This window comes from Lutjanus erythropterus, chromosome 20 (assembly GCF_056507025.1).
Source record: "Lutjanus erythropterus isolate fLutEry1 chromosome 20, fLutEry1.hap2, whole genome shotgun sequence".
NCBI classification, from domain to species: Eukaryota; Metazoa; Chordata; class Actinopteri; order Lutjaniformes; family Lutjanidae; genus Lutjanus; species Lutjanus erythropterus.
This window is the reverse complement of record NC_139336.1, coordinates 29,483,884-29,511,521: the sequence shown is the minus strand read 5'-3', so window position 1 is coordinate 29,511,521 and position 27,638 is coordinate 29,483,884. Positions and strand designations below refer to the sequence as shown.

General features: G+C 41.6%; 1 protein-coding gene across 4 annotated transcripts; it reads left to right on the top strand.

Annotated features, from left to right (window-relative positions):
* The first annotated feature begins 19 nt into the window (after positions 1–19).
* Positions 20–27,596, top strand: prrc2b (proline-rich coiled-coil 2B). 4 transcript variants are annotated; one of them, XM_084746102.1, is made up of 31 exons: positions 20–184; positions 6,590–6,767; positions 6,887–7,061; positions 7,518–7,620; positions 8,364–8,427; positions 8,588–8,731; positions 9,116–9,429; positions 9,551–9,675; positions 9,757–9,920; positions 11,060–11,141; positions 11,247–11,415; positions 12,889–13,234; positions 13,333–13,541; positions 14,043–14,244; positions 14,327–14,534; positions 15,361–17,397; positions 18,285–18,448; positions 18,679–18,794; positions 18,898–19,039; positions 19,851–19,927; positions 20,133–20,420; positions 20,620–20,718; positions 20,864–21,056; positions 21,432–21,529; positions 21,619–21,746; positions 21,885–22,125; positions 22,250–22,417; positions 22,972–23,051; positions 23,204–23,285; positions 23,528–23,737; positions 25,126–27,596. In XM_084746102.1, exons 2-31 carry the CDS (start codon positions 6,653–6,655, stop codon positions 25,291–25,293), a joined length of 6,711 nt encoding a protein of 2,236 aa, XP_084602228.1. In that variant the 5' UTR covers positions 20–184; positions 6,590–6,652; the 3' UTR covers positions 25,294–27,596. The 4 variants fall into 4 exon arrangements, with proteins under 4 accessions (XP_084602228.1, XP_084602226.1, XP_084602229.1 ...); XM_084746100.1 differs by having other exon boundaries at positions 6,884–7,061; positions 14,330–14,534; XM_084746103.1 differs by having other exon boundaries at positions 6,884–7,061; positions 18,288–18,448.
* Positions 27,597–27,638: the final 42 nt, after the last annotated feature.

The window sequence follows — 27,638 nt, the reverse complement described above, 5'->3', positions numbered from 1 at the left end:
GCCGATCCAGCCTACACACAGCCCTGTTCATTTCCAGGCCGGGTAGGACCCCAGCAACAACACTGCGATCGGTTCAACCTATGAAGATTGGGCTTTACAATCGCCATCCATCCTTTGATTAGACAACATTTTGTGGAAATATATCACTGTCACTGATCAGAAGGCACACTAAGTCGTTGAATCGGTGAGTTATGGATGCGGACGGTCGCGTCAAATCTCCAGTTTTGCTTGTCTTCTCCGCTGCCTAGTTTTATTGTTGCTTTGTTCTGTGCAGCAGCCATTTTTAATCGCCTTGTCCTACATTCCCTTCCCTGTCGTCTGACCGTTCTCTAAGCCAAGAAAGGTTGAAAATGTTAGCATGGGTCACAGTGTTTCATATTATCCCCCATAAAAATCACAGCGCGTTTAATAGTCTCAAGCACTACAACAGTGAAAAACCCCGGCCTGTCAAGGTTGTTTTTTTGCAATACTAGACTGTAATTTAAACGGGATTGCCGTTTCGCTAGCTAGTTTTCCAACAAGCTACGACTGTCGGAGCTAATGCTAAGTGAGAGGTTGTGGTTTGTTATTCTAGCTTGCTAGCTTGAATAAACAGAAATTTTGCTTTTCTTCACATTTTGAGATGTGGTAATAATAATGATATACAGCTCTACTGGACCTTGATAATAGCACTTGATGTTTACATAGGTTAGCTGTTTTTCTTTAGCCATCAGCTAGCATATTTTACTGGTGATGGCTAGCAGCTACACTTGCGGTCCTCTTTCATGTTTGTATTGTTACGCTACAATTTAATATAATATTGCGTAGTCTTCACAGTCGGAGAAATTGACCAGGACTGTTTTTTAAATGTTTTATCCTGTTCGTTGAGACAGATTGTGTTTATGTTTTCGTGCAGCGAACTGGCTGGTGTCAGTTTCATGTGCTACAATTAGCATTAGCTTTCAGTAAGCTAACGACACCCACAACTAACGTTAGTTAGAGAGGTCAAACACTATTCTGCAACCGGAAGAAAATATGTTTAACCAATATAGGCACATTACAGTTTGTGTCGTTTTCTTTTAGTTGTCTGTTAGAAATGGCGTAAACAAAGTCAAGAAATGGATAACGTTAGCTGTCATGGCGTTAGCTTCCATATCTAACTTGGTGTCAACTAACGCTAAATTTTGGTGGTCCTTGAAGAAATCCTTTCTCCCCTCCCTGAAATCCAAGTTAGAGACAATGGCCTGACGTGATTTTGATTTTAATACTTGACTAAGTCGTCCTTGATGGATGGACCTTTTTCTTTAGAGGTCCCGTTATAACGCCTATGCGGAGCTTTAACGGAACGGCCTCCCGTGGCTTGTCTGCTATTCGGCTCAAACGACGATATTTACTTGCTTAGATTTGTGTATAAAATATCCAAAACATCAGCTGTGGGCAGTTGGGGCGTAGCTGACGCTATATTAGCCAACAAGATGATCATTGAGCCCCCGTGTCACACTCTGTACATACATTGTTTTGGTACTTGCATTAAGCAATCCCTTTGAAATATGAGCGCGAGTAGCCATCATAAAAATGTTGAGCTTGAAGAACATGTATGACCATGAATCAAAACATTGAACTAGAAGACACATGCTGGGATGTGTTGCACTGCACCTTACGTGATCGTCTTCGTCAAAACCATTTCGTTTAAGAAAAATTAGAATTAATCTGGCTGCATATGGATAACAAGTGGGTATATTTTGTGTCATTGCAGTTGATTGTAAATGGTTGCTTGACTGTTGTGGCAGATTTAAGCACACACAAACCTAACATAAATTTACAAAATCCCTCATAATATGACTTATGGTTGGACAATATATCACTCTTATATTGATATCACAATATGAGACTAGATACTGTCTTAGATTTTGGACATTGTAGTATCTTTATTTATGTGTGTTGACTTTTCCTGGTTTTAACACCAGCATTACAGTAAAGTAATATATATTTTTTAGAACTTACCGGACTGTTCTATCTGTTCTATTACTCGCCTTTACCCACTTAGTCATTATAAGCACATTACTGATGATTATTTATCAGAAGTCTCATTTTTTGTGTTAATAATTCTGTGAAAACGCCTACAAAGCTGTCACAATAATTGATATTGAGGTATCTGGCCAAAATATTAGGATATTTGATTTTGCCCTCATTGCCCACTTCAAATAACAGCTCAACAACAATCAGTGTAAAACATCAATGAATTGTTTGTTATAGTTCTGTTTACACTGTTGTGCATATTATAGTTTATCTACATTTTTTTTTTGTGTACTTCTGCAGTTGGTATTGTCGAAGTTCCAGTAGTATTTGCTGCATTACGTAGTCTATGTTGGTATGTTGTTTTGTAGCTAAAGTGAGTGTTGGAGCTAATATTTTCATGTTATTGCAGTACACGACTTAAGCACAAATAATTAAAATACTGTGGACATCCCAATATGTCCAAGTCCAATATCCAAATCCAAACAGAGATGCTCTAGCCTGCAAATCTTGTTTGTTTGGTGCAGGCGGCAACAAATGTCACATCGTCACGATTTTAATGATCCTTTTGCTACATTGTGCATTCTTAACCTTTTGCTTTGAGATAAGTGCACCACAAGTCAAAGCCACAAACAGCGTCAGTTGTAAGATGTAGCTCAACAGTAAAGGAAGAATAGATGGAAATGGAGTTTCAACCAGGAAAGAGTAGGGATTCTTGGCATGGCAACATCATGACGCTTACTTCCTGCCAACAAGAACTTGGGTTGAATTAAGTGTTAAACATGTCAAATGGTTACTCAATTAAAATGGCCAGCCAAAGTCACAATATCATTTGCTTTCTTTACCCTCAATGATATCTAGCTATGCAGATAGTTGCATATTGCGAATATGACCAAAATTATTACAGTTCTTAGCATTATCCTGTTATTGAAGATGTGCTGTAAAGTTCAGAAAGTAATAGTGTTTTCATTTTCCAATTTTCATTGGCGCAAAAAACCCACATTGCATGTTGTGCCGGTGTCTGGCACACTGTTGCTAATTTTGATTGATGCTGGACAGTATTTGCCATGGTTTTTTCAAAGCGCGGTAATCAAACTCGGTTTTATTGATAATTAAAATTTGAAACATAATACTATGCCAATCATCTGGAATTTCATTGTGGTTTAATGCCAAACCGGTAATTGTTTCGTCCCTATCTGCAGCAGACACCTGGTGGTTGGGTGCCACATTTATTTTGTGGTGTTCAAAACATAGAACAAATACATTTGATTAACTAAGATGCAACATACCAGAAACCATATTCCAGTTTACTCAGGATAATTTTCACTGTGAAGTTTTCTATTAAACATACAACAAAGTGGGGAAAATATGGTGATGGGTGCTCAGGTTGATGTCCAATTTCACTGGTTTTAGTTGAACATTGAACAGAGGACAATTTTATTGTGTTTGAATGTACCTGCATGCCTTTTCATGGGCTTTTTCCAGTATTTGTTTTTATCACAACAGCAACTTAACATACAGCAACTTAATGGTCCAGTGTGTAATATTTGTATATATATATATTGTAATATATATAATATTAATAACTGTGTTTTCATTAGTGTATAATCACCTGAAAATTTGAATAATTTTGTTTCCGTTACCTGAGAATAAACTGTAGTTCTACACGTGGAACTGGGCCTCTGACATTTCTTAAACTAGTTGAACGTGTTGGCCTGTCTGCCCTCAGGTTATTGGAATAAGCAAAAAACTGAAGTGGAAGTGAAGTTCCACAGCAAATGTAAACAAGGAGCAAAACAAATGTTTTCATTCAATATCAAATGTGCCTTCAAGGGGCAAGGATGATTCCTGCCTCAAAACCATATATTTTTCCATATGTTTACTCATTTCAAATGTGATTGGTGAACACTTAATCTGCTTTCATTATGGATAAGCTTAGTTGATTATTTTCGCAATCAGTGGTTGTCAGTGAAATGCCTGAAAAATTGTGGGGAAAAAATGAATCAAAATTTCCCAGAGCCCAAAGCGACGTCTTCAGGTTGCATCTTTTTCCGTCCAGCAGTCCTAAACCCAAAGACTCTTCATTTACCATCATAAATGACCAAGAAAAGCAGCAAATTCTCACATTTAAAAAGCTGGAACAAGCAAATGTTTGATCTTTTGCTTGAAAAATAAATGAAATGATTAATCATATCAAAATAGTTGGCATCTATTTTTTTAAAAATAGAATTATATCAGCTCTACCATCCAACTGTAATGTCGCTGAGGTCACAGTGGAAATGCTTAATGATCTCTGTGTGGCGAGGGCCCTGACATACGGAAGAACTAACACCAACAAAAGGCGACTGATGCGTCACCTCGCATTGGCTCACATCTTTTGTTAAAAGTTGCACATGAACACATTGCAAAAACCATACACAGCACTCATCTGACTGCCGACATGCATGTACATTCTGCACCTGTGTGAGGAAATAACCAGTCATTCTGCGTTTCTAACTGAAAATACATAATGGATAGACAGTCAGAACTGACTATCAATCCAAATATATATTCCTGTGAATCCGATTAAACTGTCTCCTCTTATGATCACAATAGACACACGAGTATGTCTCATTTAAAAGTTGGAACTGGCAGTATAAAGATTTGCTTTGCCTTTCTTTTATTTGCTTTGTACTGGTGTTTGCTTTGCTTGGGGAAGAAAAGAAAATTAAAAGGGTAAATTGGGTTAAGCTGAAAAGACAATCAGAAAGCTGTCTCTAATCCACTGCACCGCTGTCGCATCATGTCCAACGGTCACTGCAAACTGTACCCATCAGTGCTACACGTCAAGCTCAAACTATGGGCGATGGTCAGCCACATATGCTAAACACCAGTTATTTTTAGCTGTCAAGCTTCAATTTCCTTGTTGCAATAACAACCTTCATGGGCCGATTTTATTAGCAGCTGTAGCGTACTGTTGTTTAACGGTCAGTTAACTCAACAGTTGCGACTTGCCGCAAAAATATTTTCAGTTTTATGAACTTTGTTCTTGAGCTGTTTTCCTCTGAAAATAATGCTACCCTCTCAGCACAATGGAGGCAAGTGGAATTTTGTTTGTGGTACACAAAAGCATGAAAATGGTGTTTGGACAAAACTTAACAAGGGTTGTCATTCCATACACAGTGACTACATTTACATGCACAAAATATTCATGTTTTGCCCTTACTGTGAAAAAGATATTATTCCTACTAAGCTGTTTACATGGTTTAGGAAAATGAACTTTCCTCCAATATTTGTGTTTACATGCAGCTGTGTATACTTCAACTACGGATGCTTCTTTGCATTAAAATATGACTTTTTTTTTTCAAAGCCTTCTACCCGTGGCAGACTCATTCAACAATATGAACACACTCTTCCTTGCTCATTCATTAAACCATCTTATTAAAAAGTTTGACATTGTGATATTTGACCATTTTTGAAAACCGATTGATATCCAAGGCTTTCATGATGTTTAAGAGAAGGTGTGTTACTCCTTCCAACCAGAGATCTGGACTTTTCTTTTGTGCATGCATCTCTACCCCAGCCTTACAAACTGTTGGCAGTTGGTTTGTTTACAACGCACAGAGCTGACCGTAAATGGGCAGGAGGACATGTGTCACAAACTGCAGTAAAAAACCCCAACTGGGACTCATATTCCAAATGCGCTGTATACATGTCCAAAGAATGTTTCTAAAACCAGAATAATACCAGCGTACCATATGTCTGAATCAGAGTATGCTCCACACAGAATAATGCCTAATTCAGTGTATCTAAATGGAATATGCTGTTCACACGACCTGTATCAAATTCAGAATTTGGGAAATAAGTGTGCGTGCAAACAAAGCCACTGTTGTGGCTTCTCAGAGTAATTCACAGAGCAAGCTGTAAATAGTTTTTCCTGGTAATAATCGTATTCTAGACAGAAGTATCTGTAATATAAGGTGAGTAAAAGTAAGTAGGCTGTACATCTGGTTTCAGAACAATTAAAAACAGATTTCACCTATATACACTGTTTTCTTTTGTCCTGTATATAAACATAAATTCACCAAAAAGCTGTTTACTGGATTTTAGGGTCTATTTTTAACGGTATAAGTTACGTATTTGAGCATTGTGTTTAATGCAAAGGTCTTATATCTGTTTGGCCAATGATATTTACAAAGAAAATAAGTAAACTGTGTTTATCCCAGAGACATATATGAACAGTTTATCCTCCACTTTACAGTCGGTTGACTAGAGCTTCATCAATTTTGTTTTCAATTATAAGACACACCTTCAAGCAGGTAGCCCTTTTGTAATGAAAATGCAAACCCCTGCCTTGCCTGGCTGACAGGTCGAGTTGAACCAAGTCAAGACAGGCCAGCTCCTATATTGAAAAGTGATACCAGTGTGTTTGTGTCCCACTCTGTCAGACATTTGTTTATACACTTAATACATAAAATACATAAAAAAAATATGGGTTCTGCCCAACCTCACAAGTTGGCAGATGAACATCACCCCACCCCTGAGGTTAAATATATTTTCCCCCACAGTGTGATCTGTACTTAACTGGGAATTTCTGTTTCTCTTCTCTTTATAGAATCAGAAGGCACTGGGAAGAGGCGCAAAGAAAAATTTCCATACTCGATGACATTACATCGCAATGTCCGATCGTTTGGGGCAAATAACCAAGTCCAAGGATGGGAAAAGCAAGTATTCCTCACTCAGCCTATTTGACAAGTACAAGGGAAAATCAATAGAAACTCAGAAAAACACAGGTAAGGTTTATTTTATTGTTTGTCTCCTAAACACATTCATTACATCTGTTACCCTGTTCCAGTCCCCTTGTTAATTTCTCCCCTGTTGCTTTATCAACCTGTGTTTTCTCTCTTAGTAGTTCCGCGACATGGCTTGCAGAGTCTTGGCAAAGTGGCCACAGCCCGGCGCATGCCCCCACCTGCTCACCTGCCGAGCTTGAAGTCCGAAAACAAAGGAAACGATCCCAACGTGATTATTGTGCCTAAAGACGGTACAGGATGGGCGAACAAGCAGGAACAACCCGATCAAAAGAGGTAAGAGGGAGCACACTTAAAACCATCCTCTCATCCATTGTATCGAAGTTCAGGTAAATCTGTAGCTGTGCTACAAGTCATTTTTTCATATTCTGAAGCTACAGTGGGATCCTGACAATCTTTGTGGTTTTCAATCATAAAGATGTGAAGGCATTGAAAGAAAACAAGTTAACTACACTGGGTGCAGTGTAGAGGTGCATTCTAAGACCAACATCAACTTGAAGCAAACACTTTTATCTTTTTCAGAGGCAGGAAAAAGTAAAATATGGCTTTGAGCTCTATGAAGCTGTAAAGCTGTTACCTTTATAATCAGAGATGGTTGTTGTTGTTGTTGTTGTTGTTCCACCTGCTCAGATGTCCAGTCTTCTTTTCTCTCGGCTTATGTCAAGTTGTAGTACTCATGCCTGCTTTGACTAAGTTTCACAAAGCTAACAGTTTTCTTTTTCTCCTTTGTAGTTCTATTGCATCAATAACACAGCTGCCGGAGTTGCAGCCGCAGCTGGCTTTACAGAAATCTGTCTCCAATCTTCAGAAGCCCTCACCGGTAGCCAACCAGGAGGTGTGTATGTGTAGCTGTGCTTATGTTCAATCTGTGACATTTCATCAGATTTTTACCATCACAAAGATTGCATCTAGACATCAGTCTCCTGTTTGATCTTTGGACTGTGGATGTAGTGCAGATTTCATTAATTATATAAAAAAATCAATAAAAAATACCACCTCTGTGCAAGAAAATTCACAATTAATGTGTCTAAACAATTGCTGCAGCAAGCACCTGCCCGCAGTCTATTTAAATGTGTGGTGTATTACGAAGCGCAAAATACAACAATTGAGAACCCAGACTGTTGTTTATCAAGCAAGAATGGGTTGCCTTGACTTTCAGAACTTAAGATTGACATCCTCAGTTGCCAAACATTTACTGAATTTGTTTAAAATAAAAGGTGATGTGCCTCAGTGGTGACCAACTTTTTGGAAAGTGTTGCAGGTGTTAGATTCAGAATGAGTGTAATATTTGTAAAAGACAATGAAGTTTAAGTGCTTTACCTTAAAAAGGATTTGCAAATCATTGCAATTCTGTTTTCATTTACGTTTTCCCAAACATCCCAACTTTTTTGGAATCAGTGTTGTACCAAAGTGAAACTGTTGAAGCTTTTGAAACTTTTAATTTTTAATATTAAAAATTAGGCAAGGTAAACAGTCTATATGCAGACTCAGGAAAAAAGCGGCGTTCTATATTTCAAAGGTCAGAGAGACCTAATGGCAGCTATTAGACTGTGACCTTGGTTTTCTTCTTTTCCACAGAACACAAACACAGGTGGACCAAAGCAATGGGCCCAGCTAAATGGAAAGGCAGTAGAGCAAGATGGTGAGTCATTTAATTTATCTGTAATTGAGAGAGTGTGTTAAGTGTGTTAAAAATTAAATAACATGCTAATGGTGTGACCCTCCACATGTCTTTGCCAGTTAGTACAGTCCTCCTCTTTTTGCATAAGTAAGACAAACATCCTTCTTTATGCCAACATCAGGTTCAAGGGCCTCAAACCGACTTCAGCCCTTCTCTCACGAGGAATTTCCCACGCTGAAGGCAGCTGGAGAACAGGACAGGGCTGGCAAGGAAAGAAGCGGCTTCGATCCGTCGTATGGGCCCGGACCAAGCCTCCGCCCCCAGAGTAAGTCTCAGCTCTTAGGAATTGGCTGCCAGTATCCTAGATAAAAGATAAATAAAAAAGAGATAAAGTCTGTTGGAAATCAAATTATGAAATTGGCATCAAGTTTTCAACTGCTTGAAAGCTGATGATACTGTTGAAACGTTAGGGTCTCACTGATAAACGGAAAGAAACAAGCTCCAGAGAGGAGGCCCGGAGTTTGGCAGTAGTTCCTAGTGGCAGACAGGGAAACTAACTTGTTTTTTTATGTTTGTGCGGTTAGTTTGGGATGTATTGATCAACTTAGCACCATGTAATTCGTAGAGTTGAGATTAAAAACTGTGTGGTCAAATCATCCCATGTACAGTTTGTTGGCTAATTCAGAAATCTCCCTCTTCCTGCTTCCAGATGTGACGAGCTGGAGGGAAGGTGGTGGCAGGAACCTTCAACCCTCGTCCCTGACCCTCGGCCTGCCAGCAGATCCTGAGGGTAAGATCACTGCCCTGGGTGAGACCGGCACCCCTCCAGCCTCGTCTCACCCCTCCTCTACCACCGGCACAACCTCTTCTAGCGTAGTGACGGCTCAGTCACCAGTCCTGGACCCCAAGGAGCCTTCCCTGCGACCCGCCCAGCCTCTCCGCAGAACAACCGTCCCTACTGCCCTGCAGTACCAGCTTCACCACACCTCGACTGCTGTCTACCACGACATGTTGCCTGCATTTGTAAGAACTATATTTTTTGTAAAATGCTTTAAAGAAACTATCCTGGTTTTAAAATAATCTGTAACAGATCAGATTCTGTTGGTTGCTCATTGTATTTGCTTCTTCTTCCTGCCGTTTCCAGATGTGCTCTAAAGAGACACGTGAAGCCCCAGGTACAGACCATGGTCCTACCACCGTTGCAGCCCCAGCCCGATTTGACAGCAAACCCGCCTTTAGGCAGAGCTACGCCAAACCTGAACTTGTCAAGTAAGTACATACTCAATGTGAGTAGCAGTTTGTGACATCTTGCAATTGCTAATCTGTCTTGTCATCATCTCTGAATTGCAGCGGTGACGTGAAAAGAGAGAACCGCTTTGTCCGCGCTCCACCCCGACTCTCTTCTCAGCCCATCCGCAGGCCTGGTGACAGACCACAACGCCCGGCCATCATTAATCCAGAGGACTTGAAGGATCTGGATGACCTTGACAATGACTGCGAGGATGGATGGGCAGGTCAGTTTTTCTTAAACTTGTGAACTTCCTCCAGTTCGCTCTATTAGTGAGGCCAGATAAAAAAGACTTGAAAACTTCAGCTTCAGATCTTCGTAGCCTGATTCCATAGCATTATAGACAAGCTACAAAATGGAATAAGGTGCAGGTTTTGAGGCACAAAAAATAGTCAGTTTACTATGCTTGTGTTGCATTCAGTGACTTTTCTCATTGGGTTAAACTCGCTAGTCTTTTCACACTGTCAGAAACCAAATTACTTTTGCAACTATTTGCTTTTGTTATTAGACAAGCAGGATGTGTTGGTGTACCTGGTTGTTTGCAGGGTTTCTGCAGGTCCTTAATAGGTCTTAAAAAGTCTCAAATCAAGTAATCTGAATTTTAAGCCGTAAAATGTCTTAAATAATACTAAAAACTGATTGGATTTACTTTGGATTTTTTTGGATTACTTTGATAAAGTTGGATTAACTTCTGGATCACTTTTAAATGTTTTTTGGAAAAAATCTGTAGGGATCACACAAGCCAACATGGAATCAGTGACCACTAATATAGACTGTTGGTCAAATATGTATCAGTACACCCAGCTATCATGTGGGCTATCGAGGCCTCTCCTCTCATCAAAAAATAAAATAATATCTTAAAATTATTTTGCGTTTGAAACCTGAACTAGTCAGAAAAATATGATTTCTTTATAAGTAATTCTGGGATTCTGATTTTCCTTCATATACTTGATAATATTTTGCCGAAATGGATGTAAAATTGCCCTTAAATTGCATTTATAATGGTCTTGAAAAGGTTTTTAAAAGTCTTAAATATATTTTTGAAACCTGCACAAGTCCTGTACTTGATCTCTTAAGGTTTTCATTCAGCCAAATAAATGTTGCTGTCGAGTGTATGGTTTTATTCAGACACAGTTTGGTTGCTGAGGATTCTCAGCCAAGATTCAGGTTTCTTTTACCAGTTTTGTAGTCCTACACTAAGAGCTCTACTTTATGGCAAAATGTTTCCAGTTACAAAGTTTTCATATATCACTCCACTCTATGAATACTACAGTATGATTGTTAACCAGCTGAGAACGTGCTGGTGGGATATCAGTGCCTGTTCCCACAGCGCTGTTCCTGACTGTTAACTTGTTGTTTTGTCAGGACTCCATGAAGAAGTAGATTATAGTGAGAAGCTCAAGTTCAGTGATGATGAAGACGACCACGGTGATAAAAACAAGATGTGGTGAGAAATCTTTCCTTATAGCTCATTATTGCTCCAAGTTAGTTCACATGCGACATTATTTTAAGGGTTCCTGGTTGAATCTGAATTTGATCTGTTAATTGTCAGGAATGATTGGGATAGGGAGAGAGAGATCCAGCGTGACTGCCAGTCCTCCCTCAGTTCAGGAGAGGCGTCTTACCCCCAGGAGGGCCCTGAGGAGAGTTATTCTTACCAACATCACCATCACGAGCCTCCCAGGAAGACCAATGGCAGATATCACTCTACGGACAACCCGGTAACTACACGCTATACTGTGTTTTTCCCCTTTCATCCTCCCCTTTTGAGATTTCTTATCTAAGATTAACTCACTATGATGTTATCCACAGTTAGAGCGCATCTTGTTCTTTAATCCCTCTGTGACTGTGAACGATAAGGCAACACTACAGAGCGTATGAATAGCAGTGTGCCTTCACTGGCCCTCCAGTGAGACTGCCATTGTGAATTGGGAGAGATGACCTTGCAGTAACCATAGAGATGTGTGTCTGACTACTTTTTACTTGCCAAGCTGTTTGGTTGGCAAGTGAAAAGGATGTGACAGACATAATGGAAAAGCAGATTATGCCTCTGTTTTTTGTTTTTTTGTCCAGCTACAAAGTGGAAAATCTGTCAGACAAAAATTCCCTAGAATTGAGTACAAGTAGTGTTGCACATTTAGGCTTACATGTTTAAAATTTCTTTTCATCAAACAGCAGGCGGACTTAACAGGCGAAGCGATTTGGTGTTTCCTTTGAGTGGTTTGAAGTGCTTCCTATATGTGTTATTTCCCAATTGTGAATCTGGCCTGGGGCCTGGGTTCCTTCTCATCCTTTCCCCCAATGTCTGTAATTTATAGAGGAATGCAAAATCTTACTTATTTTTCCTTAAAGGTAAACATGAATCAGACTGTTGGGATTCTTTTTTGAAGAAATGGTTTGTTCTGTTACCTGAAATGTCAAAGCTGCAAGGCTCCAAGCATACACGCTTTCAAAATCAGTAAATGTTTTTGATAACCCAGAGTAAAAAAATGTCTTGGTTTAAAACCTTTTCTCAAAGGACACATTATAGATGATTTTTAAAATATACTTGTTTGAGAGACTGTTAAATAGGGCTGTACAGAATAGTTTGAAGCTTGGTACATAATGTTGACACAAGTCAAGAACCTAAAGATTAGGATTAGTATTACTAGTATGGGTATTATACTCTTTGAATTACATTCTCTTGGTGGCTGCGTAGGATTGTCTCCAACTCTGATCCAAAGCTTTCCAAGAACTCCATGTTGTAAAGTCCAGAATTTATTTAAAAAAGAACAAAGAAATCATTTCCAAAATTCACAAAATGTTTTTGTCTAATGAAATATTCTGCCTGAATCCATAATTGGTGGGATTCAGCCTTTGAAAAACATTTTAATGGTCTAGCAGCAATCTAAAAGGCACCATAAATTACATGCATGTTGAAAAAACTGACGAGTTGCAGTCATTGAAGAAAGTTTATTTAATACAAAAAGACAACCCTATTTAATCCAATGAACCAATTTATTCAAATTGAGGATTTTTTTTAAGGGGGATGATGTCACGATAGGATGTCAAGACATTTGAAGCTTTGAATGTGACAAAATGATGTTTGGTGAAGCCTTACTGTTAACTGGTTAAACAGATATGCACAAATACTAAAATAAGCTGAAAAATATCAAGCCTTCCCCTCTTCAATTCCCTCTGCTCTCTCTCTCTAGGCCCAGCAGAAAAACCAGGGTGAGCCTCTGGCTGACCAGGATGATCACCAGCGCAGTTCTCAGGCTCAGGGACCGGCTCGGGCGAAATATGTGTCCCCCGAGCTGTCGGAGGCTGTTGAGAGGGCCCGCAGACGCAGGGAGGAGGAGGAGAGGCGTGCCCGTGAGGAACGACTGGCTGCCTGCGCTGAAAAACTCAAAAAGCTGGATGAGAAGTTCGGGAAGACTGAAAGGCAGACATCAAGGACGGAGGAGGGCCAGAAAGAAGGAGACGGCAAAGACGTTCCACTGTCCCCAAACAGGGAGCAGAGTAAAGGCCACCATGAGAACTGGCAGTACAGCACGAAAGGTAAAAATCTGCAAGTAGACGTAACATAAAGATAATATAGAAAGATTATTACAGAATATAACAGCAGATTCTAAGTGTGTTTTGTTCTTGTTTTCCAGATTCTAGTGAGTGTCCCCCTGACCACTCTCCTGGCCATAGTTACCGTGACGACTCTGGCTTCTCAAACTACCGCGGCAGCGAGGACGATGGCCAGGAGCCCTCCTCCCCCTCAGGAGACTACAGTGGACGTCATTCCTCCAAACCCGTCCCACCCCGCTTTCAAAAGCAGCCACAGCACCACCAGCAGCAGCAGCAGCAGCAGCAGCAGGTGAGCGCCAGCTGATGCCTCTTCTAACCCATAAAGTCCTAATCCCAGACTAATGCGTCAATGTATTAGTGGCTGCCTTGTGAGAAGAGAGTTCACGGAAGCAGTTTTAAGGGCACAGCCATCAGCATGCAAACATGAAAAGCAGTGAGCCTTGTGAAGCGTGTTGACCTATTTGTCTTTTAATAGGATTTTTATTTCTTGGAAGGGGTGTTTGGAGCTCATGTTTGGTCATCTCATGTAAGAAGAACAAGAATTGCAATCTACAGAGAGGCTGGATTTATACGTTTGGCAAAATTTTCCACATTTCACTTAACCTCAAGGGAATTAGTCATACATGTCACAGAAGACATTTTAACGTGTCAAAATAGGAGAAACACAGGTGTAAATTATACAATAAATGCTGAATTCTATTTAGCTGTTTTGGCACATTGTCACACTGTCTTGCCTTCCTGAGACAGAACCATTGTTAATGTTAACATTTTTTTTCCGTACATTTTGCAGGAACAAGTATACAAGATGCAGCACTGGCAGCAGTCAGGTCACCCTCCCCCGTCTGGCTCAAGCCACGCTCAGCGGGGCTACTACCCGCCACATGTCCTCGGGTTTGATCCCCGCTGGATGATGATGCCGCCTTTCATGGATCCCCGCATGACCCAAGGACGATCTCCTGTGGACTACTACCCTGGCACAGTCCACTCTTCAGGTGAGCACTAACCCACGAAAATGGGTCTGAAATCTTTCTGTTGTGGAAAAACTCTCAAAATTTGAACACTGCTTGTTTTCAGCAGGAATGATGAAACCCATGATGCATCAAGACCACTTGAACAGCCCTGGTTCCGATGAGGGATGCCATCCCAACCTGCACCAGGAGAGAAGAGCCCCCTCCACTGAGCCTTACCCCATGTGGAACCAAGACGGATACCCATTGCGCAGCTTCACACCACCTTACCAGAGACAACATGAAAGCTCGGACAGCGGCCAGCCAGACGACAGGTCAGTTATTGTGTTTAAAAGATATTAGAGCCTGTGAATTCTGCAATTCTTAAATTAGAGTATTCTCAATTTTCTTTTGATCAAAATCCCTGAAACCCCCCCTCTACAAAACAGTCTTAATGAACACAACTCTGCATGATGACATGAAGTTCCTCATAGTTTGACCTCTGTCCATTTTTGAGGCTTTGACAGTCCTTTCAAAAGTCTGAAAAGTCTTAAAATCCAATATTCTGAATTTTAAAATGTCTAAAATATGATTTAGATGGTCGCAAATTGATTGGATTATGAAGTTAGTGTCACTTTCTTAGAGTTGGATTAACTTCAGTCACACTTTTATATGTGTTTTGGGGGAAAAAATGTGGTTGATCGTACTACAAAATGAAACCAACTATAAGCACTTATGTAAACTATGAAGCCCGGTCAGAGCACAGCCAGCACACCCAGCTGGTGTGTCGCCATGTGGTGTGTGGGTTAATGTGGCGTCTCCTCATCAAAGGGGAAAAAAAAAAGCTACTTCTACAATTAATAAGTTAAAATAGTTTCTGTTAACTTTACTTTCATCTAATCTTTGTAAGTAAGGTCAGTGCGATCTGGCTGGAGAACAGTGCAGTTAGTACTTGGTTGAAGTCTGTTGAAAAGTCCTATTTTCAGTCATATCATTTGTACTTTTTGCCAGTTTGGATGTGACATAGGTCTTAAATTTCATTGTTACTGGTCTTGAAAAGGTCTCAGAAATCTCTTAAAAAGTCTTAAATTTATCTTGTTGGAATTTACTGAAACCTTGATTTTTGTCATTCTTCATCTTTTTCATATCTTTTTTCCACAGAAGTGGTATGGCCTGCTCCCAGCAGGACTCCTATGAAGAGAGGGCCAATGAGTGTTTGACCCACCCCCAAGACGACCTCCCACATCATGCTTACCAGAGCCGAGGCTCAGACAGAGACCACCAACACCACGACCAAGGCTTGCTGACTACTGCTCAGAATCATGCAGACAGTGATTACCCGAAACAAGACTCTAGAGACAAGCATCTGAAAGACGGCCCTGAATCTCACGATGAGACCGTAGACGGCTCTAAGGACAATTGGAAAAGAGATGGAGGCCAGAAACAAGATGGAGGACCCAACAATGCTCAAAACCAGTGGTCTGAACCCAGCTCTAGTTCTAGTAGTAGCGTCAGCCAGCCATCTGAGACCAGTGGTCGCCCCTTGACTCGCAGAACCGGGCCCATCAAGAAACCAGTTCTCAAGGCTCTCAAAGTTGAAGACAAAGAGAATGAGAAACCAAAACCTGAGCCCGAGGAGAAGACTGTCCCTTACCGCCTGGAGAAAGAAGTCCTTACTAATGTTTACGACTTGAAGAAAGATAACCAGCCTGCCAGCAACAGGCGTGCAGCCTCACCTGTTGTTGAGAAACAGCCCGAAGAGAGGCAGCGTCAGTCACCAGCTCCCACCAAAACAGAGAGGCCTCTGAGCACCCACAGTGATGACTCTCCCAAGGAGAACGCATGGGACAGCGGTAAAAGCCAGTCACCTAGAGATAGCCAGGAGAACCGGGAGGCCCACGCACCACGGCGCAATAACTGGATCTTCATCGATGAAGAACAGGCCTTTGGTGCAGTCAGGGGAACAGGTAGAGGCCGGAGTCGAGGCTTCAGGGAGTTTAGCTCTAGAGGTGGAACCCGTGGTGGCCGAGGCGGAGACAATCTCAGAGGTGCTTATAACAACAATAACAACAGTAGCGGAGCTCAGCGCGCAGGCGGCAGAGGCCGAGCACCACCTAGGGATCTCGTCAAGGTGGAGGAGTTCCAGAGGGGCAAGCCCCGGAGGCGAAATGTCAGCGAGACCTTGAGTGAAGCCTCTGAATATGAGGAACTGCCCAAGAGGCGCCGCCAGAAGGGATCTGAAAATGGCGAGGGTTACCCAGAGTCTGGAGAAGTCCGTAAAGCTGATCGAGACTCTTGGAGATCCAACAAGGTGTACACAGACGACCAGACGACCCAAGACTCTAGAGACAAGGCCAAGGCCAGCAGGAGCTTTGGAGGCCGCATGCTGCCTCCCAGACTGAACACCACCGGAAGTTACAGTCGAAGCTTTGGAGGATCCAGAGACATTTCTACATGGAGGGGCCGTGGGCCCCAGTTTAACAGCAGTGGTGGGTCCATGCAAGAAAACGGTTACGGTCCTGCAGCTGAGACTGCTTACTCCCGCAGACCCCCTGTTGAACGCGAGGCTCTCAAGTACCCTCCTAAATTCACTGGCTCCTTCATGGAAAATGGCACAGAGGACCGTGAAGGAGAATACTACTTTGACAACGACAACCCCGACAAGCAGATGTTAAGACGAAGGCGTCCACCCCGACAAGATAAGCCTCCACGCTTCCGACGTCTACGACAAGAACGCGAACCTGGCTCAAACCAGTGGACAAGTGATGAGTACATAAACGGGGACTTCGCGAACCCCTGGCCGAGTCGCTCCAAAGGCGGCGGGGAAGACAACTGGCCCAGTGGACACTACTCCGGCGGACGCTCCAGCCAACACGGTCAGGCAGAGGAGTGGGAGACGGGATCAGACAACAGCGACTTTGGCGACTGGAGAGAGAAGCGAGGTGGAAGTGGGGGCGCGGCGACGCAGGGGCACAGCGATATCCCCTCAGACTCTGGCCACAGTGAGCCAGGCTCTGGCGAGAAGAGGGAACTTTGCAAGAGAAGCTTCTCCAGCCAGAGACCGCTGGTGGAACGACAGAACAGGAAAGGAGAGCCGTCACTGCTGGAGGCGAGCAAGATGTCACGTACACCTGAACCCCCTACGCCCTCCTCTAACAGGAATGACAGCTGGCAGAACGGAGGAACAACTTGTAAAGGGTGAGGAGAGTAATAGAACAAAATTATTTATATGATCCTGTACGCATGTATTGCAGCTGGTAATGAAGCATTCACATTATGTGGTGGGAATTATATTAATGCTCTAGTGTCTTGTTTCAGGTCTGGTAGTTATAGTTGCTTAGAAACTAACAACACACTCCCATATTGTTTTGAATTTAACGTACATTCAAGCACTGATTATAGTGCTTGTCGTTCTCATTTATTTGAATACTGATGAATCTAGTTATTGTTAACTTGTACCAGATGTTTTTGAGGTGTCATTTTGTCCCAAGGGCTTGAAATTCATTCAGTTTAGCTGTCGCCTCTGACATTCAGATTAGAATAAGAACACGGCCACATGCCATTCTCAAATATCTACCAACATTTGCACATCATTTGACTAAAATGTTCCAGCCGTAGATATTTTTTTCTGTGAACACTCCTCCATTCAGCCCCATTGTTTAAAGAAGTAAAAAAAAAGTACTCATAGTTTGCCCTTGGTTCACCTGCTATTAAAGAAAGTCTGTTATAGCACTTTTCACCATGCAGTCTGTCCCAGAAGAGGATTTAGCTCAGTTTCATTGGAAAGACAAATGTGGGAAAAGGTTGCTGTGCCTTACTGGAGCATTGGCTGGATGAACACCACTATGTTTTCATTGCATCCCCCTGAGCCTGAATTTTCTGTTCGTCATCCTGTTTGTTTTTCTTCTTATTCCACCTGCCATCAGTAGCTTTGGCTGAACTTAATTGACTACCTGTAAACTATCCTTTAGATAAGATTGCCAAATTTTTTTGGTTATTTTTCCACTATTACATTCTTTTTATGTTTCAGCAGTGCTTAGAATACCCAATTAAAACCGCCCTGTCTCTCCCTTTCCTGTTTTCAGCAGGGGCCCAGAGGAGTCAGGCCCAGTCTACAGCATAGAGCAGCCAGAGGAGCGGGAGCCCAGCGAGCCCTCTGGGAAGAAATTAGACAAGGAGCTGAAGCAAGGACCTGTCAAGACAGACATAGCCGAACCTCTGTCCCAGTATGAGCTCAGCAGCTACCCAAGTTAGTCCAAGTTTTTTAATGTGTCTTTTTGTGTTCTCCATGTTGATAGAAATGAAATACACATTTCTAAAAGTGAATTTCTGCTCATCTGCACTGGAAAAATAATGCTGGACTGGATTTGTGTACATTCTTAGGGTAGATACGGATTGCTGATTGCATTTAAGCTAAAGCCTGATCAGCCTAGTTCAGTACTCTAGTTCCGTTGCATTGACCACATGCCTGTTTTGTAGTTGAGGGGGACGCAGGGGGGCCAGTTTCGAATCCAGATGGATACCAGGATGCCTTGTCCAAGAAGCAAAGACGCCCACAGGAAGATGAGAGACGGAGGAAGGAACAGGGAGCTGCTGTAAGTTAACATATGCTCAATCCAGCTGCTCAGCAGTCATGCCAAGGATGAACAAAAAAGCATGCAGGTCGTTAAGCTGGTTCCTCATTTTTGCCCGTTTTAGGTGCCGGTGAAGAACAGGACCATCACATCCAAGATACCACCACGCTTTGCCAAAAAGCAGGGAAGCATGAGCATGGAACAACCTGAGGAGGCGCTTTCCTCCAACAACCTGGGAACTGAAATCTGGGAGACCAACAGCTCAGGTACTGGACAGACCCAAATTTGTGCCAGTGCTTTGTTCTTAATGCTTTTGTTTCCTGCTATAAAACAAAAACCTCTGAGGCTAGATTGTAGTACCTTGAAATGGTTTGTAGAACATATTTGCTTAATTACAGCACAGAGCTGAATAAAGTTTTGTAATATTACCTGACTGGATTTCTCAAATATGAAACTTGGAGAAAAAGTTTATGGTGATGACGTTTCTTCGAGTCCAGATGAGACGACATTTCAAAAGCTTCAGTATGGTGACATAATTCAGTGTAAAGTGTTTAGAAGTGGGCGTGTCATAACTAGACATATTGACATGTTCTTGTTAGCTGGCAAACTAATGAAACTAAATGGTTACAAAGTCATTTTTCATTTCATCTGGACTTAAACCTTTTGCTATTTTAAGGATGTAACAGTTTGTGGTAGGCTTGAAATCTACAAGGGCTGCACATAAATCAAAATAGTATTGAAATCTCAATACAGCTAAGTGCAATATCCAAATTGCAGGAGCTACAATTTTTTGATAAAGAAAAAATGTGTGATAAAATAGCATTATAATAAAGTACTGTGGTGCTGCAGAGATTTCTTGGCCTACAGATCACATTATGTCATTATCTTACGACTTTTTTGAACCATTTCGTGGAGTCCTGATATCAATGTTTCAAATAGTTTGATATTAACACATCCCGAACGAGGATATTACTTAAATCTCAGTAAATATTTCAGTTTTTGTATAGATGTCAACATACAATAATTGTCAAGGAATAAGTGTATTTCTTCACTAACGGCATTCATTTATGTTTTTAGCTCTTTCAGTTCAGTCCTCAGGTGGAGACTCGTGGACTAAGCAGGTGTCTTACACTGGGAGTGAGCCCAACTCTGAGGTAGTACACTGCACATACTCATTGAAACCTCCACCTACACTGCAAATACTGTTTCTGATTTGTTTTTCTGCAGTTAGAAAATATTTCTTGGTCCTCAGTTTAACATTTTTCTTCTCTGCCTCATGATAGACAAATAACAAACTACCTGCAACGGTATCTGATTGCTTTGAGAGACAAACAAGTGTGTTTTCTTCTACTTGGCCAGGACTCTGATGCTGGCCCGGAGCAGAGTAAAGAACAGCACAAACCTGGGCCAATTGGAAATGAACGTTCCCTGAAGCACCGCAAGGGCTCAGAAGGTGTTGATAGACTGGAGGGTGGCCCCATCACACCTGTCAATGGTGTGGACCTGCATGTGGACACTGTGCTGCCTGTGCCTCCCATTGAGTTTGGTGTCAGTGCCAAAGACTCTGATTTCAGCCTGCCGCCGGGCTCCACCCCAGTGCCCGTGTCCAATCCTGTCAACAAGCTTCAGGATGCACTTACCACCAATGTGAGCGACTATATTTGTGCTTGTGTGGTGTCTTGTAAATAAAAAAATAACCACGGATAATCTGGTGTGACAATCAGTGGGAAGTCAGTGATAAAATGCTTTAAGTGTTTTTGAGAATGTTTTTCTTGCTTAAAAACAAGAGTTATTGACTTGCACCTTATTGATTGTGAGCCTTTTCTTTTTTTTCTTTATGAAACAGACGGCTCTTAATCAGAGTATCCCCATGCTGCGTTCCAACCACCTGCAGCCCGGCTGCCTCAACCCCATTTCCTTCCCCAGTGCGGACCTCACTCTCAAGGTATATGACATTTGTACACAGAGCTTTATCTTTGCATACATGTAACTAATAAGGTATAATCAGCGTCTGCTTATGCAGTGGTAACATGAAGGCAAAAATCATTTACACAAACTTGCATATCAATTTAAATGTTTCTCTTCTTCAGATGGAATCGGCTCGTAAGGCGTGGGAGAACTCCCAGTCCCTCCCTGAGCAGGGCTCTCCTGGCGGCAGTGCTTCAGGCGCTCAGCCTCCCTGCAGCGTGGGCTCATCCAGCGGTGTCAGCTACAGTTCTTTTGGAGGGGTTTCCATGCCTCCGATGCCTGTGGCATCAGTAGCACCTTCCATGTCCATGCAAGGTAAGACTGCATTACATTTTCTTGTCTGGATGAGGGCTTAATTTTTTATCTACTCTTTTTATTGGATAAGACTTCCGCATATCCATCACATTTTCTTGTTTCTTACACATTTTTTTAAACTTTAAAGATGTTCTGAAGAGAGGAGATTTAACATCAATATATATCAACCCAGTCCCAAAACCTACAAAACATGACAGTGATCTGCTTGTTTTGCTCCAAATAATCTTCAGCATCTGACACCATGGTATTCTTTCCGAGACAGTGTTATAAAAAAAAATCTTGTTCTGTTTTTCCATCCTTATTCTTATCTTATATCACGATGAAGCCTTAAGAGAACCAAACTTAAAGCTTGTTGTTTTTCTGTCCCTTCTGTAGGTAATCATATTCCCCCTTTGTATCTGGATGGTCATGTCTTTCCCAGCCAGCCACGCCTCGTACCTCCCACCATGACCCAGCAGCAGACCTACCAACAGGTAACGCACAGAAACACGACAGACAGACGGACAAGCTTGTTTGCACATTAACTGAATTGTCTTTATGTTACGTTTGTTCATTCACTCAGGCGGCTGCAGCCCAGCAGATTCCCATCTCTCTACACACGTCTCTTCAGGCTCAGGCTCAGCTGGGACTTCGTGGAGGTCTACCCGTCTCCCAGTCCCAGGAGATGTTCAACTCTATTCCCCCCTTTAGGTACGGCCACCTCAGATTTCCACTGGTCCCAGTAGTTTTTCCACTTTCTCATATAATCGTTTTCATGTATGTCGCACCACCTTGTAGTTGTTTTCCTTTTATTCACTCTGCTGTCCTTCGTTGTCTTCCTTTTTTCAGGTCCCAGGTTTACATGCACCCCAACCTGTCACAGCCCAGTCCCATGGTGCTGTCGGGCGGAGCCCCTCTCAAGGGGCCCTACTCAGCTTTCCCTGGTATGCAGCCCTCAGACATGGTTAAGCCACAGTCAGGCTCACACTATCAGCCCATGAATGGCAGCCAGCAGCTGGTCTATGACAGCCAGATGAACCAGGGGCCTGGTATGGGTTCCTCCCAACTAATGGACTCTCAGCTCATCCAGGTGAGTGTCTTTGACAACAACTCCAGATGCAGCTCGTCAGATTTTTCCCCACGTTTATTCACGTCTCATACAGAATTGCTTTATATGATAACGACATTTACGATAAAATACTTTTTTCCACCAGGTGACGATGCCGCTCCCCGGCTCTCAGCTGCGTTACGGCTCAGCTCAGCAGCATCTCATCCTCCCACAGTCCATCCAGCTGCAGCAGGGACAGAACCTGTCAGTCGGTGCCCCACGCCGAATGCTGCCACCTGGCTCCCAGCCTACGGTCATGACCGGCAGCCGAGAGGTGTGACTTACTGATCTCATGTTGCTCAACCAAAAACTGCTCTTTAAAAACTTTAAAATCTGTTTTATCAAACAGTGTCGACAAGGGGTGGCCAAACTTTTTGATTGTTGGACATATACTGAAAAATATAAAAAGTTATAGGCCAAACAATAGTAAATGCGAAGTTTTCAACAGTGCAAGAAAATCAGTGTTTGTAGATCTTCTTTAATCAACTGCAGTTAATGTTTTCACTGACTTAATCAATCAGAAGTCAAGTAGTTGTTCGAAATGGCAGAGACTTCTAGTATTGAAACTAAGATGTGCAATGAAAAAGTTTTCTAGTTGTTCAAGATGACAGCGACATCAAGTGTTTAAAGTCGGAAGTCCAATGAACATCACCATGCAGTTTATTACAAATATGCTCAAGCTGTATTCTAGTTTATTTTTAAAAATTAACCGCGGGGGGGTTTGTTGAGACGTAGCCAAATTCATACAATGCCATACATTTTATCTATAAATAAGCAGGCCACAGTTTGTGTGTTGACATTGCACCTTTCTCGTTGCCTAATTCTCAGGGCTCGCAGATGGAAATGAAAAGCTTCCAGTTCTCTGACAAGCCCAATCATTCCCCAGGCATCTCTGGAGGCTCCTACAGGTGAGTGAAACTGACAAATAATTAGATGAACTGTCCTGAACAGTCCACATGCAGCTTTGCTCTGTCAAAAAGATATGTCATATAACAAATGCATATTTTATGAAATGGATTGTAAAACTGACTTTGCTTTCGTTCTCCTCTCTCCTCATTAGGCCTGGGTCTGCCAGCCCCAGTGGGAAGCCTTCTGGTCCTGGGGGACCTGTAGGCCCTCTGCCGACACATTTCGCCCAACAGGTATTTATTTTTCAAACATTATGTTGAGATGTGCTTAATTTAAAGGTTAATCAGGGCATTTTTATTCTTGGGCTGTTGGGAGAGGTATAGTTTGGTATGTTAGCTAAATTCAGAAAGTTTTCCAATGTCCAAGTTTTAAAATGCCCTCAGAAATTCAGTACTGGCATGCTAATATTTTTCATTTATTTCCCACCTCCTCATCTGCTCCCCTCCCTCGTCCCTCCTCTCCCGTGACCCCACAGGTCCCACCTGCTCAGGGTAGCATGGTGATGCACATGCGGCCCCCCACCACAGGCCCTTTCCCCAACCCCATCCAGAGACCAGTCATGCAGGTCAACAAGCCTGTGATCATCCGCTCCCCCCCTTACCCCAACCCTGGCCGCGACCCTCCCCACTCCACCCCTCCCTCCGCCCCCGAGCCCCCTGTCAAAGGGCCAGAGGATGGCATGAAGGTGAGCCACCCACTGTAAATATAGGTAATTTAATTTAATCCATTTTCTTTTTCTCTATTTGAATAATTGTTTTATGTATTTTTTTTCATGTGTGCATTTTACTTTAAGTAAACAGTTAGCACATTTGAGAAGTCTTGCTAGGATAATTTTTAGCACTTATCTGGGATCTCATCATTCTATACTGTTACCTGTGTATTTAACTGTGAAATTGTTTCGCAAATCGTTATCTAAAAGATTGATCAGCGCATTCTTACCAATGCTAAACAATTACGTTTGTATTCTTAAATATAATCCAATGAATAAAGTTTCACATATTTTTGGATTGTCTAAAGCTGATATTCAATTTAAAAAACTGCCAACACTGATTCTTGGGAAGATATTAGTTCAGTTTGGCTAAATAACTACTTAAATTGACTAGGGCCTGACTGATACTGTATTTTTAGGAACAATGAGCGAACATAATTATAAAACAGTTCCATCTGTTCTTATTCAACAAAGGGGTTACTATTAAACAAAAGTGGTGCCATTTTTAGACTAACAAGGCAGACCAAAGCAAACCACAAGAAAACCTGTGAGCTCTGGAGAAATAACATTGATTAATACAATTTTAATCACTTAAATTCTTAACAGCAATCAGCAATTAATTATCAGCATCCCTAAACTAAAGTAAAAACAAAAATAGAGCTTAAGATATGTATTCAGGTTGTCAAATATATTGATAGGCCTAGTTTTTCAATACCACATTTTCAAACAATACAATACTAACATTTGATAGTATTGAAAGTACCAGAGATATAAAAAAAATAAAATGACTGAAGTGCTGATTCAAGACCTCAGTTCAGTCTTTCTTGTGTCTGAAACTTGGCTTGCAGCATAGAAAAACCAGACAGTGTTCAGTGACTGTTTGTGTACCAGCACTGTGTGCAGGTTAATAAATAACATCCTATTTTTGTGTCAAGGACTTTCTTTTCTTTTAAAGTGGTATTGTGTCAAAATCTGGTATTGTGAAAACTCCAGGATGTATTTTAAACCTGATCAAGAAAAAGGAATCAGAATGCTGCTTATAAAGCTCATAACGAATGAAAACAATCTGTATTATGTTCTGTTACAGAAATGTTTTCATTCAGGCTTTGTTTTGGGCACATAGTAGACAACAAATATGCTGAAACCATTATAGCTATATAGATCAGTAGTCTCCCTTTACCAATGTATCAGTTGGGCTCTAAAATAGTCAGAACTGTGCAGACAGAATATTTTCAAATGGTACTTTTGTTTACCTGACAGCTGAGCATCAGCCTTGGACGATCCACACAAGTGTCAGTGCATTAACTGTATGGTTTACCAGCCGCTGCCGGAGCTCTTAGTGATTCCACCTCTTCTTTGTGCAGAATAAAACCATGCGAGAAGTGCGCAAGGCAGTGGGCGAGGGCAAGACACCATCCGGGGGCATGACCAGCAAACTCCAGGAGCCCCTACCCTCCACAGGGCAAGCCAAACCAGCACGCACTGGAGCCATCAAACCCCAGGCTGTCAAAGTAGAGGAGGGCAAGGCGTAACAATGGACCTTAAAATCCTCATCAACAACCCAGCCTGCCAACACAAAGCCCCTTGACCAAAGTCTGAGCCTTCGAAGACCCACCTTATCTCAAGGCACCAAGGCAAGGGGCATACATGCAGACATCATAATGAATTACTCCTCTTGAACTGTCAGAACTGGACATTATTATTTCACACCACGTATAGAGATATATAAATATATATAAATATATACATAGACACAAACAGTCTTTTAAGCAGATCTCTTCAAGGTCCTCTTTAATTTATTATTAGTCACTTTTAAGGGGAGATTGGTAAAGAGAAAAGATATTTGTTTTTTTGTTTTTTTCGTTGTTGTTTCTCTCCAAGGTGGGGAAAAGGAAAGTGGCCAACTCACACAGATGGTTCATTTTTCATACCATTTTTTGCCAAAACTGTATTTACTCCCGGTTTATGGACTGTAGCCCTTAAGACAAGGCAGACACTTGATACAACTCACTACGAGAAGCAAAGTCTGCTCAATTTTTTTAAACAAATGAAAACGAAATGCAGCGGGGCACTTTTTTTTTTTTTTGTCATATTTCATTGGCATTTTTGCTGGTAAATAAACGAGTCATCATCACCCATTCCTCCTCTTGGTAAAGGACTTCTTTTATTAACCCCAGAAAAAAATCCAATTTGTGGACATCATTGCATGTCAACATGGCAAAAAGCCCTAGAAATGCATCTTCTGGGGTTCTTCACCCGGCCCATGAACTGTGGCGAAAACTGCTTAGATTGGTAGAAGTTTATTTCTTTTCTTAAAACTCTTTGCTTTTACATTCTGTCGCTGGCTCTCTTCTGTATGTAAATTGAAAACATAAAAAGGTGGACATTTTACCAAAATCATGTTGCTTCCATGGGAACTTCACTGGCATTGATTAAAGAGCGTGTGCATGTGATCTGCTGAACGTGTGTAAAACCCGCAGGACTCCTGCCTAGATCCTAGCAACATTTCACAAAAGACTGCACCTGAGCTCAGCATTCATAGTGCTGCCATCGACCGACCGTGTGGATTTTTGATCAACCAAGCTGGCAACAGTTTTTTCAGGCTCATCGTGAAGTTGCGTGTGTTTTGGGGGGGAGGGGGCTGCGTTCACAATTGCTGTAAAGGACCTTCCTCCCAAAAAAAAAAAAAAATAGCTGATTGAAATGTTTGCTTTCTTATCGCTTTGTTTGGGTTGTAATTAATCAAATTGTCTGTTAATGAACATGTGATGTAAGTGATTTTTTACGTCCCTCAGCTTTGGGGCGTTTTTTTTTTTTTTTTTTCTTTTTTTCTTTTTACGCCTTTTTGAAAGACTTTTCTCTCTTAATTCCGTTGAAAATCCCACTCAACAGTACCGTGGGGAATTCTGAAGACACATTTGATTATTCAGCATCTGGTCTCTGAGGTGGCACTAGCAATAACTGCAGCCTGACTATAATCACAATCAGGGTCCAAATAACTTTTTTTTTTTTTTTTCTGTTAGAAGCTAATGATCACAAACGAGGGGCGTTTTAGCATTGCTTGTTGAATTAAAAATGCGCTCTTTGCTTATGCTTTTTTTGTGAGCACTGCAGTTCCAGTGGACTACGAAGGACTTTTAAAAGTGTTTGTTCTATTTGAAAATGTGAAGCTGTTGGAATCCTCATTTATTTCGTTTTGTTTTGTTTTGTTTTGTAATGGACACTCATTTTGAAACTCACAATGCCAATGTCATAACTGGTTAAATGTTACTGCTTACCATAACGCTCCATGACACTACAAAATGTTACGATTTATCTTTATGACAGTGTTTCACTGGTATATATGTATATGCATACTTAACTGTACAGTCAAGCCTTGCCAGCGAGGGGAGGCTCAAACCCACATTTCATTTTTAGATATTGTGGCACTATAAAGGATTTAACGTTGAAAAAGGTCACTGTGTTCTCAGAATGGACTGCTTTCACTTGTCGATAGGTTTATCGGGCTTGGAGTGTTTTTTGCCTCTCATCCCTTACTGCAAAAGATCTTGATGCTTCTCATCATCGTACCTGCACCAAAATGTTGCCCTGACTTTTTTTGTACTTTTAAGATGCATATTTCATTTTGTCAGAGGACCAGTGCTTTCTACAGCTGATCCAGCATTCTATTTATCCTACCTGATCTTTATCCTTTCAGATATTTGGTCATTACTCTCCCTTGTTAAAAAAAAAAAAAAAGAGCTTATTGAAAGAAAAGAAATAAAGCAGTTGTGATTTCTTAAATGTACTGTTGATTCTGTATTCTCACTTTGTCATATTAAAATCATGCATCACATTCTTGTGGAAGGAGAAGTTATGGGGCGGGGGGGGGCATGAT